This window comes from Manacus vitellinus, unplaced genomic scaffold, assembly GCF_001715985.3.
Source record: "Manacus vitellinus isolate BGI_N305 unplaced genomic scaffold, ASM171598v3 scaffold_8_pilon, whole genome shotgun sequence".
NCBI lineage: Eukaryota > Metazoa > Chordata > Aves > Passeriformes > Pipridae > Manacus > Manacus vitellinus.
In genome coordinates, this window is record NW_021940864.1 from 14,571,547 (window position 1) to 14,587,610 (window position 16,064).

Below are 16,064 nucleotides of genomic sequence, written 5' to 3' on the forward strand. Positions count from 1 at the left end.
AAGTTTCTGAGATAAAATTGACTCCTTGTAATTCCATGTTGAACATTTGTGACAATAAAAGCTTCCACCCAGATAGGCTATGCTCGCGTATCTGGTCTCTAGAGGCTTCATAAAGCTGTGTTTCTTTTCAGCAATTTTTTTTAATGCATAGTTGGACAAAAATATTTTAATCTTCACTGATACCACCTGACTTCATTGAGCTGAACAACCAATTGTGTATGTATGAACAGCCTGAGTGTGTATGTCAGGAGCACTTGTTGAGTCTGATTTATTTGTTGTTTTTAAAAATCAGAAGTCTGTGAGGTATTTTATGTACCATCACGTGTGTAATCTGACAAGTGAAAAATCTTTGCACCAAGACATAGGAAGACAGAAATTCTTTGAAAGTTGTTTACAGTTGAGACATTTCTCAACCTTATTTTAAGGAAGGCACTTCCAAAGGTCCATTGTAATTAAGTGCTGTAAACCTCTGCATCCAGAACTGATTTAAATTTGTCAACGTTTTGGTTTCGCAGAAATTGTTCTGATTGAATAATAATTTTTTTAAATATCTGATGTTTTGCTGTCAGAATCCGTCTAAGTTTTCTCTTAAATTTCACTTTTTTAGCTGTCTAGTAAAGTTGCTTAGAAGGCCATCAGGCAGAAGTAACATGCAAAGCTTGGGGCAGACCCCAAGGTCCATTAGTCACCAGGACTCACTATATTTAACACTGAGAAACCTTCAGAACCGTTTAGCAGATCTACACAATTGCTGCTTGAAGCAGCACTAGGGATGGTCAAAGACTTTATTGGCAGGCGTCTGCTAACAGCTGGAGCTGAATAAGATGCTCCATTCATGTTGACTTCAAGGACTGGGACGCCCAACTATCCTTTGAACTTTTGAAGACACAGCTCTAAAATACCTCAGCAGGAAGATGAGTAAGTGCTGCAGGAAGATAGAGATATTCAAAACAAAGTACTTCTCTGTGGTACAGGAACACCCAAAGTCACTTAAAACAACTATTTGGCTACTATTCTGACTTATCTTTCAAGTTTTGGATGTGTCATTCTCTTAGGTTCATTTTAAAAGGCCACCCTTCCTGTTAGAGCAGGAGTTTGGCTGATTACTGTAAGGTGGAGAAGCAGTTTGCTAAATATGTATTCTTAACCACAGAATGCTCTTAAACACAGCATTCAGAGATGATGAATGTCCCTTCCCACGCTGATATAGACTAACACAGGCTGTTTTTCTGATGGTTACTTAAAACTAACTTTTCCTCACCTTTCAACAGAAATCAAGGAGCTGGAAAACAACATTAGGAAAGCATTATCGTTTGACAATCGGGGAGAGGAACACAGAGCAACAGCTACGACGTCAACAGACAACCAGCTCAACAAACCTGGGGAGAATGGTGAAAATGGGGAGGTTAAACAGGCTCAGGGCAAGCGAATAGGCCTTGAAGAGTTCAACTTCATCAAAGTATTAGGGAAAGGCAGCTTTGGCAAGGTGGGTAGCTTTGCTTTTCTTTTCTTTTTTTTTTTTTTTAAATTGGTGTGCAGGGGGTTTTTGACTGTATTGCTTTGGAAATGTTCATAGGGACATTCAGAAAGTGCTTTACCCAACAAATCAGAAATACCAGTCACCTAATGAGCTGGCATTTTCTGTGCTTTAGCTCACTTTGTTAACTAGGGTCAAGCCTTTTGAAACAAAGTGTCAATGTTCCATTTTATCAGGATATTGGTAATAAAGACATACATACAGTTACATACACACTGTTCAACTAAATTTCTTTTGCTCAAGGAGGAAAAATCAGCTCAGTAATAATGCCGTGGAGATATTTCACTTTCTAGATAATAACCCAGTTCAAGTTTACTTATTTCACAGAACAATTTATGTGCTTGTTTTTCCTCAATGGGTGTGTTCAGTGCTGGAGGAAGCAGAACTGAAGCATTTCCACTCAGATACGACAAGGGTTTAGAGGGCTGACCAAAATACCACATAAGCAGCAAAGATGTAACTCACCAGATACCTTCCCACAGTAGGGAATTGATGAGGGGTGGAATTGCTTTATTTACAGGGCTTATAGATTTTCTTTTCACACTGCTGTGTACTGTGGAATCAAAGAGGAGGACTGAAACGTGAATCTGTTTCAGAAGTACACTCTTCCTTCCTTGATATACAGGAACTGCACATGGAAGGGAACAAGGCTGAAGCAGTTCTTTTGTCTCCCTGTTTTCTAATCCTTTCTCTGAAGATTACCCTGGCTCCAAGCCAGAACTGACCTTAAAGAGAATATAGGGCCCAAACTTTAAACAATAGTAGTAGTTAAAAATCAACAACTTGAAAGCAGCTGGAATGGTAACTTTGGATTGTATACTAAGTTCATCAGATTCAAATCTTACTAACAAAAGTGGGAGATAAAAGTGAGAAATAAATTTCTGTTCTATATCAACTTCCTTGTTTACTTTTTGAGACTTCACTAAGATAATTAACAAAATAGATACCTTCTCTTTCAAATTGAAAGAATACCAGAAGTATATTTTTCTAAAATTACAGTACATTACTTTTTATTTTAAAAACTGCAGCTTCATTCAGGAAAGCATGTAACTGTTTTTGAATTTCCAGTGCAGTCAAAGTCATATGCAACCTTGCATTTATAGCATCTGTTGTTCATATGTAAACAGAATTTCTCTTTCTTTTAGGTAATGTTAGCTGAGCTAAAAGGTAAAGATGAAGTATACGCAGTGAAAGTCTTGAAGAAAGATGTCATACTTCAAGATGATGACGTAGACTGTACAATGACAGAAAAGAGAATTCTTGCATTAGCACGGAAACATCCGTATTTAACACAACTTTACTGCTGCTTCCAGACAAAGGTAAGCTACGTGAGCCTTTTACCAGTTTGTGCCCAAGGAACAATATTCACTATTTCCAGACTGAAAGACAACAACATGAAAAGTACAACAATATTTTGAAAATATTTCTGGTAAGTTTTTGGCATTTCCGTAGTATTGTACGGGAGTACTGGCTGCTGTTAAATAGTATAAATACTATTACCGCCTAAGTACCAGGAGATGGCAGTAAATGAGTTAAAAAATAAGAAAGCCACATGCAAAAAATACACAAAAACTACCGAGGTGCCATTTTCTGTGTTTCTTTGGTACATTAATAGGGTGCATCATTTGTTGAATTAAGTACAAAAGTCTTTAACAGCCAGTATTCAGAGTAAAAATGGTAAAACAATCTTGTTAGAAATGGGGTTATGGCAAAACTCATCTTTTCAGTTTTCTTGTGCTGTGTAGTATACAAAAATGTTCAAAAAAGAAAGGAAATGGGTATAATGCTTATCAAGTTCCTATAATGTTAGTGACACCCATGTGCTTGAGGAGCAAGGAGAAGGAAGGCAGAGAGAGCTAATAATGAGAGTCTGTTACCATGGTGTGTTCCTTGCTGGTAATTTTTCATACAGAATTCCTCTTCATAGCATGTTTTGGATTTGCTGCTTATATAAAAGTGAATGTTTGGATGGTGTAGCTCAGTCTGTATCCAGTCGGTGTAAGTGCTTGAAACCAGTTGTGTTTGCAGAATATTTCTGGTTTCCTTTTGTAGTTTCTTATTTCTCTCTTGTCGTTCAGCTGAGCTGAATTTGAAACTAAGTGATCTTTAAGGTCTCTTCCAACCAAAAGCATTCTGTGATTTTATGAGGTAAAAATGCCATTTATTTCAGTGGGATAAATTTTTGACCTATGAGGAAGAGGTTTAGATATTTGTGTGTTTTAAATGAAACACTTGAAAACAATCAGCTTCCTTGAAACTTGTGGGGTTGGTGTTTTATTTTTTTTCAGTAAGACACTACATTTGGGTATTTGAGTCAATTTAATGGAAAGATTAAATGAATAATTAAATTACCCTATTGAACAGAATTAAGAATTGCTAATAGTGTGTATGAGTGTATGTGTGTGCACATGCAAATACCTATATATTTACATACTGTAACCAAAACTATGTATGTCACAAGTAAGCAATTGCAATACTTACGTGTGCAGAATTACAGAAAAGCTGTGACTAAAAGATCTTCTAGCAAAATTGTCAGGAAAGATAAATAAGGCAGTGGGAAGGCCATTGAAAAACAGCTAGTAGGATCAAGATTATAATGATTCAAATACAGAAATAGCAAACATTTAATATGTTTATACAGTTCTTAAAATAGTGAAAATGCATTAGCATTTTATAGGCTTTGAAGTTGTCACAAAACAGTAGCAATTTATGTCTGTGGAGAATGTTTCATGCATTCAGTCTTTTATTTTATGTGTGACCATACTCTTAAATTGTTTTAGTGTATTATTTTTAAGTTTGTAACTAGAACTAAGCATATTATTTCAGATGAAGGAAGCGATAAAAAGATTGTACTGGGGTGATGTGAACAGAGAGGGACCTTTATGACTAAGTGCACTCCCTGAAGTGCAAATAAATGCATCAGCAGCCTGATGGGAATCATGTGGCAGAACATTGGTAAAGATCAGTTTTACATGAAGTGAATTATGACTGAAAATTCTCCTGCTACTTCATGGATTTCCTGGACATTCCTTTCCTTTTATACTTTTTATCTGTTCTCCCCTCTTTTGTATCATGCTTTCTACTTTCCTCTCTGCTCTCCAAAGCCATTCATCAAAGATGTTCAGAAATTCTTCTCACCATCTTCTTTCTTCCCAGTTCTCTTAACAGAGAGAAACTGTAGTTTGTGGCTTTTCTTGAACTCAGAGGAACTGATACTTCAGTGGTTTATAGTTTACAAGTCATAGGCTAATGTCTCTTATCAAATAACCAAAACTACACCTGGTGATACCCAATCAAATTAAAAGCCCACAGTTGAAAAATTGAAGGATTTTTTTGAGCATGGCCTATGAACAGTTTACAAAGAACTCTTTATAAAGAAATGAAACAACCAAACACCAAAAAATATGTAAAAGCTAAAGCAGTACATCTGCTAAAACTTTAAATTATATATGAATGACAACAAATGAAAATGTACCTAGTAAATTAGTCACTGAATGATTTACTCAGGTTCAGTGGAAAAACAGGTAGAAAAACTTGCTTGAACAAACATAGTTTGTGGTTAAAATAGCTTTTCCGAGACAAAGGCTGTTGTACAATAGGTTTTAAAATGTGTTTCACAGTAGCGTGTAGTTACTTACGTTGTGATTTTATGCTGTGCCGTGGCTGCTGTACTTTGCAGAACTGGTCCCTGTAGTGATCAGGCTGGAATTAAATTTTACATTTCAAGTAGAGCATACTTACTGCATACACCCTTAATGGGAAGATTGACTCAGTATTTGTTGTCAAAGCACTCAGAGGTTGTCTTCATAGAATGAGATTGCTTACTTTGTTCCCCTTCCACAAAAATGCAGGTGTAAAAGTTTGACTTTATATACTGCAGTGTTTTCCTTCAGTAATCAGCTGAAGACACTGTGGAAAAGTTGCCTAATATGCTTTTTACAGTAAGTATGCTTCAGTATTATTTATTTTTTACATGGAGTGCAAACATTAGTGTCATTTACTAAATGGTACTATTATTATCACAGCAAGTAAGGAAACATATTTTAAATTATTTTGGAATTCAGAAATTGTGCCAAAAAATGGCTAAAACCAGCATACCTTATACACTAATGTGTTCTTAGCCCTATATATCTAAATTTCTTCTAGCAATGCCATCTAACTTCCTTATTTTAAAGAAATATTCTTGGGACTGACATTTCTCATGTTTCTGCTTAGTCCAAAAACAACCTTTGACCAAACCAATTCGCTTTAAGCTTATCAAAAAATGATCCCTGCCCAAATCAACATTCTATATTAAGATTTTATATATTCAAATATTGTACTTCAGGAACAGTTTTATATTCTTCTGCAGTCTGATCTGGAAGTTAAGAGGGATGGGTTCTGTTCCGAAGCTTGAGATAAAGTATGCAAAGCTGATGTAGGATGTTTTTATCTGCAATAGTTTGAACTATGAACTCCACAACCCAGTCCTACACATCAGAAAGAATGTAAAATCTCCAGGGAGGACCTCAGCTGATGTGTGTTTTTACGTGGAAGGAGCTTAGCTATTTTAGCGCAGCATATCTTATAAAATTGTGTCACAGTTGGAGAGTGGTTTTCAACACTCTTATACTATGGCAGCATTTCCCTTCTTGCTTTGCCAGAATATGGTCATTGCATCTATCAATGTATTCAGAAGTTTGAGTTATGTTTTGCATGTGGTCTGTCAGCAGGAATATGAATGATGAATACTGTATTCTGTATTTGGCACTCCCATAGTGAAACTTCCCAAGGCCTGGCATACAGGGTACAGCATTTTTGTAATAAGTGACCTTTGCTTATCATCATCTTTGATTTATTCGGAACTTCATTGTGTCATTTATTGAGAAAACATCAGGAGTTTTCAGGACTAGTGCTGTTTTCATTCTGTTTTCACTCTTCCTCCTATCTTCTCTTCTTCTATGTCTTGGTCCCTTGATTTTTTAGTAAGGAATGTCTTACCTGACAGTAATACTGACGCTGCCCAGTTCCCCCCTTCAGGGCCCTCTTCACTCCAACCTCATACCATACTTCAGGGATCAACTATGGAACAGTATCAACATTAGAATTTATTGATAGTGCTTCAGTCAGGTGTTGTCTGAGGGGTTTTAAGTGTTTCTAGAGCTATTTTCTCTGAAGACATTCTTGTATTTATGATACTTCATTCACTTTTGGAAGTTTTGGAAGTGTGAGAATTAAAGTGTTTTTTAATGGGAAGTTCTAGAAAATATAACTAGCTTCACTTTATTCCTCCTACACCCCTGTCAACCTTCTTCAGAGTACTTAAAATTTTCTAAACCTCTACCCTATAAGATGCGTACACATATATGTGCACACCCTATAATTTATAGTGAATTATCCTCATAAATACTTAAGAAATAAAATGGTTTTAAAATTGTTTAAGACAGTGAAAGCTTTATTATGATAATGCATTATAAAAATAGAAGACTTGGGAGCTACTGCTTTTAACATCTGCCATTTGATTTTTTTATCCAACTTTATGAAATTAGATAGATTTGAAAATAGTGCTGTCCTTCTCTTTTCATAGCACTATGTTCAACAGACATAGTAGAGAGTATTATTAGCGCAGAAAAATGTTCCTTTTGAATTATAGAGTTGCAAAACTTGTAAAGGACGCTTAGTCATCATTATAGCTATTTCTGTTAGAGGAAACAAGTAGTTAAATAAAGGGTAGAGAAAGTCAGTTACTACAGGTAAATAGACTTATACCACCCATAAAAACAATCTTCTTCTATACAATGTTAAAATCAGCCTATGTATCCATAGCATAGCTCCTGGGCTCACATATGAAACCATTCACTTCTTTCCTGTGTTCTGCTGTAGGAAGGTAGAGATCAGCCATATGACAGTGGCAAAACTGAAGGACATCTAGGAAGAGGCTCTAGTGACCCTATTATGACTATGTTGATCCCTTAACTGTTACATTCTACCTAGTGGCTTACTGCTGGTTTATCCTTGATTATCAGTACTGTGGGTCAGGTATTATTCCTTTCTCCTGTTTGCACTGTACCTAGCACCCTCTGAGTGATGCTAGAAGTCTGGTTTTATAAAGCTGAAATTTAGGATATTTTATTTCTATTTCAGCTGTCATGATGTACCTTCGTTACTCTGACAAATCTCTGAATCTCTTTATGCATCAAATCCTTCTAAAAACCAAGAGTGATCAGTCTTTCTTCTACTATGAGTTGTATTTAAATGTTTCCAGGAAGGGTTTGGAAGTCCAGTAGAAAGCTGTAAAATGGAGTTCCATTTCTAAAGTGACTTCTTTCATTTGTGAAAGAAAATGTGAAACACCAAAAGGAAAGAGAATCACGTGCTAATCATTTCTTTAAGTCCTAGTTTCTAAGGACTTTCTTAGTTAATTTACAAAGAATTACTGTAGTGTGTGACCAAAACTGTCTTTGGTAATGTAAAAGCAAGTCTTATTTCTCTTATGTGTATTGTACAAAAAATTACATGTCTTCTGCAATAATAGCTCAGAGGAGTGTCATTTATGATATACAGTGCAAATTAACCTAACTGACTGGCCACTGTTACATTCATCTGGGACTAATCAGAGCTTTTAATCCATTTTATCTGGTATTCCCGTACTTTTGTTGCTAAGCAGCTAAAGCCATTATGCAGATATTGCTATATGGGTGTAATCAGTTTAACACAAGTTTGCATTGCCTTTTATTACTGATTAGTGTCAAATTAGAACTTTTCAGGGCCCAATTCTGTTCATTATTATCCCTGCTTCAGTGGATTTGTACATGTGTGAGACAAAAGACTAAATGAACTCTGTATTTTTAGCTATTTTAACTCTAAAATATTTTAATACAATTTAAATATAAAATTATTGACAAAGATTTCTTAATGGTAAGTGTTAGCTATGGTAAAAAGGTGGAATTAAATTGTAGGTAATCATAGAGCAATGTTATTTATACTGTTTCTATTATGGTACCTTTTTATATACACATTTATACACAATTATATTCAAACCTCATTTTAATATGTTATTCACTTGTATTTCTATATATGCATATACACAGAATGTGAACAATAGTAGGTGTTTTTTAATTCCCAGCTGATTTCTACAGGCAGTTCATATCGTAAGAAATTAAAATGTACTGATTTTGACTCTTTCTTCAGAATGTTTCCTGAAGCACTACAAGTTAGATTAGTATCTGGTGATGTTTCATATATCATACAGTTAAGAACTTATGTGAGTATATCAAATTGTGGCAGAATAAGGTTTTACAGAAATTTGTATACTGTGCATGTTAAATTTAGATTTCCTGTTGACTGCTACACCGTATGAATGCATTGACCGCGATCCCTGCATTGTCTAAAATAGACATTATGGTCAAGAATAGTTGGAATGGTGAAGCTGATGATTAAATACTGTAATCATTGTCTCCCTCACACACACAGGCCCCTGTTTCCAGCATGATGACCCGGTTTTGGGAAACTTGCTGTTAAACCGCTCAGTTATCGCTAGCTGCTCTTGAAGGATTATTAAAGCCTGGTTAGCTCACTGAAGATTCATTGTTCACATTAGTCCTTTTAGTGTTAAACTTCAAGTCAGGCTATCAGTGCAGCCAGGCTCATCAAGGGCCTGTAGGAGAAATTATTCCTCCAGCATCAATCAGAAGAGTCTAAATGCTTCTCTTTCAGACAGGAAGGACTTTTATTTTGTGATGTAGCACCCAAACTGAACAGGACTCTTTCACACCCTCTCAAAGCTAGGGCTTGTTCCTAGTTTGCATGTATACAAGCGAGTGCTGCAGCTGCAGCTCCATGGATTGCTTGGCTGTAACCAACTGAGGCCTCCACAACCCCGGGAATAGTCCCGAGTCAGCGTCTGTGGCCAGAATTCACTGCAACTGCCGTCATGAAATAGGTGAGGGGAAGCTGGAGTTTGTACTGATTTTTTTTACCTTGGTCCTCATGTCTGCGTATTAGGGTTTTAGAGTTAACTATGCCAGTAGTTCACTGTGTTACAGACATCTTAGTTTAGCCAAGCGTAAAATTCAACTTCAGGATTTTAATCCTCATCTGATCATGTGCAGGCAGGAGATTTTTAGGATAACAGGTAGAGCTAAGGGCCTTTTAGGTACTGTTTTTATATCTCTTGGACAGAGTAGCTGCAACTACATATTACACACTTTTCCTCTTGGAAAAAGTGTGTTTCTCCAGTTGAGGCATGTTTGAGGGGAGAAATTTTCAGACAACCTGCCAGATGCTTTGCCAGTAACTTTCCTGGCAGGCCTGTCTGTCTTGTACACTATCTTTTAGCAGAGATTAGAGGAGAAAGGAATATTGTCATCCAAACAGGATGAAGGGGGTAGCAGACTTTCAAACTGCAGTAGTCCCATCCCTTACCGTGTCCACAGAATCTCTGTATAAGCTTTGCACATGACTGTGTTAACATCATTTTGGTTGGTTCCTGATCTGGCATTCTTAATCTTACAACTCTTGTGGGAACGGAGTACTGTTCCTTATCCAGGAGGATAATTGAATAATGCTGCTTTAAATGAAATCCTACATGTTAAAGCTGGATTGTGGCTTTCAGTTTAGTTTTGTCTTGGGAGAGACAAGTGGAAAGGACAAGGATGATATAACTTATAGCAGCAGCCCTCGGAAGAAATGTGCCTGACTGGTTTTTGTCAGGATCTGTTACCCTGCAGCCATGTACTGTGACCTTCCTTTCTGTCCTTTCTCTGTATGTAGATCTTGAGACCACCCTCACATGTGTTGTAGGTTCCCTCATTTGGACAGAAGAGACCTAGGTGTATGACCTACATGAACCCACTGGTCCCTTGTCCTAGAACCCTTTGTGCTTTTTCTTGTATTTTATGGCCATAAAGCACTATTGACAATGTATCTGTAATGGGTTCAGGATAAAAATGAATTTTTGAATGTAAAACCTATCTTTAAAATAAATGGAAATGTAACACTCACATGGGTAGCTGTCAGGATGTCTCATTTATGCTTGTGCACTGTTTTAAAAGCTATTTAAAGGAAGCCTGTGTCACACAAGGGATTGTGGGGAAACATTTAAGGCTGTGTTTGTTAGGTGTTGCTCTTACAAGTAAACAACTAACACACCCCAAAGGAAAAGTCAGGAAAAAGGAAACTGCATATAAAATTTGATTCTTCTGCAGCTTCTTTTCTAAATGCAGGAAATTATTCTCTTTGGAATACATTTGGGCACTTTAATACAACTTTTTTTTTTTTGGTAACAACAGTAAGCTTAGTAAATTATAATTGTACACCAGAGAATTTCACCATGGGAAAGGAGTGGAACTTGCAAAACATTTGGTTTTGCATCTTTAGTAACATTTAGTAAAATTTTCATTGCTTTTTTTACCATGTACATGGAGTAATTTTAGTTTTGGCATGACATGTCTTCTGCTCCATGCACCATGTGTGAGGTGGGCCAAACTTGAGTAGGGTATAACTTAAGTTACTCTTTATCCCTTCTTCTCAAAACCACACCATCAGATTATTTTTACACTTTTAATGGGTATGTGAGTAGGTTTAAGGGAATCCAGTTCATGCCATTTTATCTCACTTGTGGGTGAGTACTTTTAGCAAAAACAGACACACTTTTTTTTTTTTGATGGCTGCAGGGTTTATTCTTGCATAGTTACTATGGGCTGTGTAAGAGTAGTGATGCCCAGCCTGTAGTCTCATGCTTTTGTGTGGAGAAGCATGTCAGGAACCTCTTTGTGTTCCCACATGACCATTGTCTAAGCTTAGAATTATTCAGTGCATTTTCCTTAAAATTATGACGTAGAAGATGTTCTATAATGTCAACTGAGCAGTTAAGAGAAGTGACTCTCTTAACTGTGTGTACTTGAGGGCCTATGAGCTCACAGTGTTTCTACACCAAGGCTGAAATGCTGTGTGAAGAGTATATAAAACTTCCACAAATAGTAAGAAGCAGTAAACATAAATCTATAAAACATGTACATGTAAACTCTATGTCATCATTAATGGTTTTCTGTTCTCTTCTAGTGAGCTGATCAGTCACTAAAAAGTAATTGGTCAGAACTAAGGAAACCTGGATAATAAAGACTACTCCCAGATCTTGACTGTGCTTATTAGTACAGTAGATCATAGGAATGCAAAGAGTGTTCATGGAAGGCACTATGAAGGTTAACTTACAACCTTAACTACTTTAATTATGTGTAGCTAGTAGTAAGTCTGCATATTTCCATAATCTAATTTTGAAGTTGTGACCTAGAGAGATCACCCTATTTTATCCTTCATACATCCAAGGAAGACTCAGTTACAGCTCTTCCTTACAGAGTATGTGCATCTTGACAAGGTATTTGACTTTCCATTCAGCATATAGAAGGATGAAGGGCATCCATTTCTTAAGCTCTATAAATAAGTTTTTCCTAGAAGCTTCACAGAATCACACAAGATAACTAAATTCAAATGCTCTTATTGATAAGTAGTTTCATGAAAACTCTGTGGTGGTGCTTGCTTTCTCTTTTCTGTTTTCAGAAACCCAGTATTAAACTAATCACACAGAATTCTGCCACTTAAAACTCCTTTGTGAAATGTAGAAAAAACTATGCCCTGAAGATAAAACACACTATTTTCTTCTGTGCTGTCTTACTCATTTCAGAGGGTTTGGATGGCTTAAACGATGGCAGAATTTTGGACAGAGTTTCCTGTTGTCTGACTAATTTAAACTTATGAATTTCTAGGGTTTTCAACTGCATGAAGCCTATGCTTTGCCAGAAATTAATCAGGTTCTGGAAACAGGAAAGTATGGAAAATAAAATAGATACAATTAATGCTTTTAAAGGTCACTGTTGCATTTATAGAACTACAGAAATCCAGACAGTGAAGAGAGGTGTATGAATAATGACTTTCCATAGGTATTGAAAAAGTCTGCCTCAGGTAACTCGTATTTATCATAAAAACAAAAAAAGCCAGTATGTGGCGCTTACACAGATCAATGGGTATTCATAAAGGCCTTCATTTTCAGTAAGAGTTATGAAAACAAGTTGAACAAAGAACCTTATATGTAGACTAAGGATTTTGCATGTATTTATTAAGTTTTTATTAGTTCTGTGTGTTCACATTTTTTTTCTCTTGAAATGTGAAATTTTAACCTGTTGCTAGATTCCTCTCATCCCCTTTTGAGAACTGTTTTTTTACAAAGGGCCAAAGAAAAGACAGGAACAAATTCTGTTCTTATGAAGTTCTGCAGAAGACATGCTAATGTAAGAGCAACCAACAGCATGTTTGGCCCAGTCTCTAGCAGTGCCAAAGCACATGCCCAGGAAGAATGTAAAGCATATCATGACATTTTTCCAGAATGGTATCCCAATATCATGAGATTGATGTCTTGGGCATTTCCTGAGCCAGAGATGGTGGGTTTGCATGTAATCAGATGGCACTTTGCATATAATATGGTTTGTGGGAAGTGTTAGAGTGAGAAGCTATTTGGAAATGTAGCTGTTGGAGAGCATTGCATTTTGTTCACCCCTCTGGAGTGGAGAAATCTTCTTAATACCTCTGCAAACAGACAGCCCTGTAGGGCAGTATAAATCTTTATACCATTTCTTTTTAATGATATTTCTGAAAGTAGTGTCTGTGCCATTAAAAAACCTCAAAACTGATGTAGCTTCACTATTTTTTCATCATTTTCTCAAGTAGTGAAATAATGTATCTGAGTATCTGGAAATAGCAACTAAATCTACTGAGATTTGTCAGATAGGAAAAAAACAGGATTTCCTATAGGTATTTCGATATGCATGTCCATAATGTACTGTTCTCCATACATTAGTTAGAAAAAGTATTACATACTGTAATCCAGGTAAACAGTCCATAGTGAATTTGATAGAACAGTTCTCAGGTTACATTTTCCATCACTGAGAACTAAGGTACTGACAGAAAGAGGTAAGTGTTACATTATCTTGTGCTTTCCCATCAGGAACATAAGCAGTGAACCACAGCTGGCAATGTCATGGCAGAGCCAAAAGGGCATCATGCATAATGCATTAGACTTAATTAAGGAGCATGCCAAAGAGTGATGCCATCCTCTTTCAAATTTTCAGTGTGCAGTATTCGTCTGTTGAATTTCTGAAGTAGAAATGAAATAAAGGGTTTTTTGAAACTTATTTCAGCCATTTTTTAACACATTTATCTGAGGATTTCTTAAAGAAAAGATTGGGTATAGGCAACTTTCAGAAAGGACAATAGCTGTGTTGGATATACTGATGCATATAACCCATGGATTTATTTATGGACCCATACAGTAGGAGAACAAGTTTTTAAACAGAAGTTAATTAGCTTCTTTTGACATCCAAGAAATCTCACTTGTTGTATGCTAAGAGAATCAAAGAGTAAAAATGAAATAAGTTTTGGCAGGAAGAGGGTCTATCTTCAGGGCTTTAAAATTCAGTATAGCCCTGGAAGGTCCTTTTTGGTTGCATTCAGATGTGAGGAACTTGGTGGTCATGTTGCTGAGGTCTCACTCATACAGTCTTGTCCCACATGTTCTCGTGCTTGCAGTACTCAAGAGCAAGTCCTTTAATGGCAGCTGCTGTTTTGCAGCAGCAATAGGAAAGGAAGCTTGCAGAGCTTTTCTAGCACAATGAGAAATGGGAAGATATATCTAATGAGATTTCTGGATCAGAAATGAGGGAGGTTTAGATAGGAATCTGAATTTAAAGAGGCTTAAACTCATCAAATCTCTGATCTTTTGGAAATTTGCCATGAATCTGTGGGAAAAGTTAGGAAAGAATTGTTGCTGGGTGATATGCCCTAGGAGATTAAATGCTTTCTACAGTGCACTTCAATGTGGTATTATTATATAAAACACTCAAAGTGGTTCAAATATCCCTTAGGCGAACATGTAATCTCAGCCACATGCGTAACCCAATAGCTGAGTATTGTTTCACTCTGCTTTTTAACTGAATTTAGACTGATGATTTGAGTCTAAGAAGCCACAGGCAGCTCCCTAGAACCTAAATATCACCAAGTTCAGGATTTAATAGACAATGCAAACTTTATTAAAATTCATTAATGATTATCTGATTGCACAGTTACCATCATTCTGTAAATAGCATCCACAGAAAAGGGATCTGTTTACTGGCCTTGTCCAGAGAAAAGTAATGTTTTATCCATTAGTATCCATGTTGGTTTTAAAGTTGTTTACATTCTTTGAGGAAATGCGGAAGCTACTGCTTGAAGAGGTTAGAGGACATATGAGTTTATATGTTCTTTTTGAAAATATTCTTGAAACAAATGCTAAATTAAATTATTCAAGTAATAGCAGAGAGAACATTATGTCTTGGCAAGCTGAATTTACTCTGTTATACTTGAATAAAGAAATCTGAACTACGGGGGGGGGGTAAAGTTGCCAGATCTTATCATGATACAGTGAAGAATTACATAGTTTTTTTGGTCCTACCGGTAAGTTTTGCTTGCAAGTTACTGCCTTTGTCAAGTTACTGATTGTCTCAGAAAGATAAACGGAGTACAAATAAAATTATTTGATGGTTTTAGTAGAATGTTTAGAAGGTTAAAAGCATGATAATCTGTTAATGAAAAATTCTGAGGATTTTAATTCTTTTTCCTTTTCCTTCTTTTTCCCTGTAAGGGTAGATGTCTGTTAATTTAAAAAGCAGTAATTTGTGATCATTCCTTAAAGCTCTCCTTTGAATTATGTAAATTGTTGTCCCTTAGAAACCTTAGGTTATAAACTTCAAAGGAGTCTCATGAAGCCTCGAGGTGAAAGTAGGTGAAATTTTCAAAAAGACTTTCTCTCCCATATGGAACTAAAGATATGGGAAATTGTGTCAGTGCAACTGAAGTTTGCTTTGAAATGCTGGGTTAGCACAACCACAAAGTATGGAATGGAAAGGTTGAAATCACTGCTGGTGTACTTACTGAATCACAAAGGCTAAGTTCGTGCAAATTGTTCCCACTGCTCTTTTGTTCCTAATTCCAGAGAACATTTTTTAATGATTAATATACTTTTTCTTAGAATGAAATATTACACTGGACCTTGATTACAGCAGATTACATTTCCCTGAACACGTTTTACTCCAGGAATAGTTGTAGAAATGCAATGTCAAATCAGTGGGGCAAATATAAACTATAAGTTCAACATTTTGTAATTGTACAAAGACGGATGTTATCCCACTAGTGTTCTTTTTCTCCTAAAATATAAGATTTCTTTTTTAATCTGTTTAGTTATGAGACACCAGTTGCATCATTCTGCTTTACTGGCTTGCTGTGTTGGTCTTTCAGTTCAGTTCTTGTGGCCTATGTGCAGTTTTTGATCCTAAATTAAGAAAGATAAAAACTTTACCCTCTCTTTGCCTTGTTTCACATAACACCACAATTGCTATAAAAGTAAGATAAATACATCGGAAGTTACTCCATTTGGGTTTTTTATTATTTATATTAAAAATAATTATGTGAACCTTTGACAAAATTTTTTTAATTGAGCAGCCTGGTCTAGTGGGAGGTGTCC

General features: G+C 36.2%; 1 protein-coding gene across 2 annotated transcripts in view; it reads left to right on the top strand.

Annotated features, from left to right (window-relative positions):
* Positions 1-16,064, top strand: part of PRKCE (protein kinase C epsilon) — a 286,394-nt gene that overhangs the window by 184,207 nt on the left and 86,123 nt on the right. For both annotated transcript variants that reach the window (XM_029965058.1, XM_029965059.1), the window contains exons 9-10: positions 1,272-1,486; positions 2,683-2,856. In XM_029965058.1, the coding sequence (XP_029820918.1) occupies positions 1,272-1,486; positions 2,683-2,856 (389 nt within the window). The remainder of the gene's footprint in view (positions 1-1,271; positions 1,487-2,682; positions 2,857-16,064) is intronic.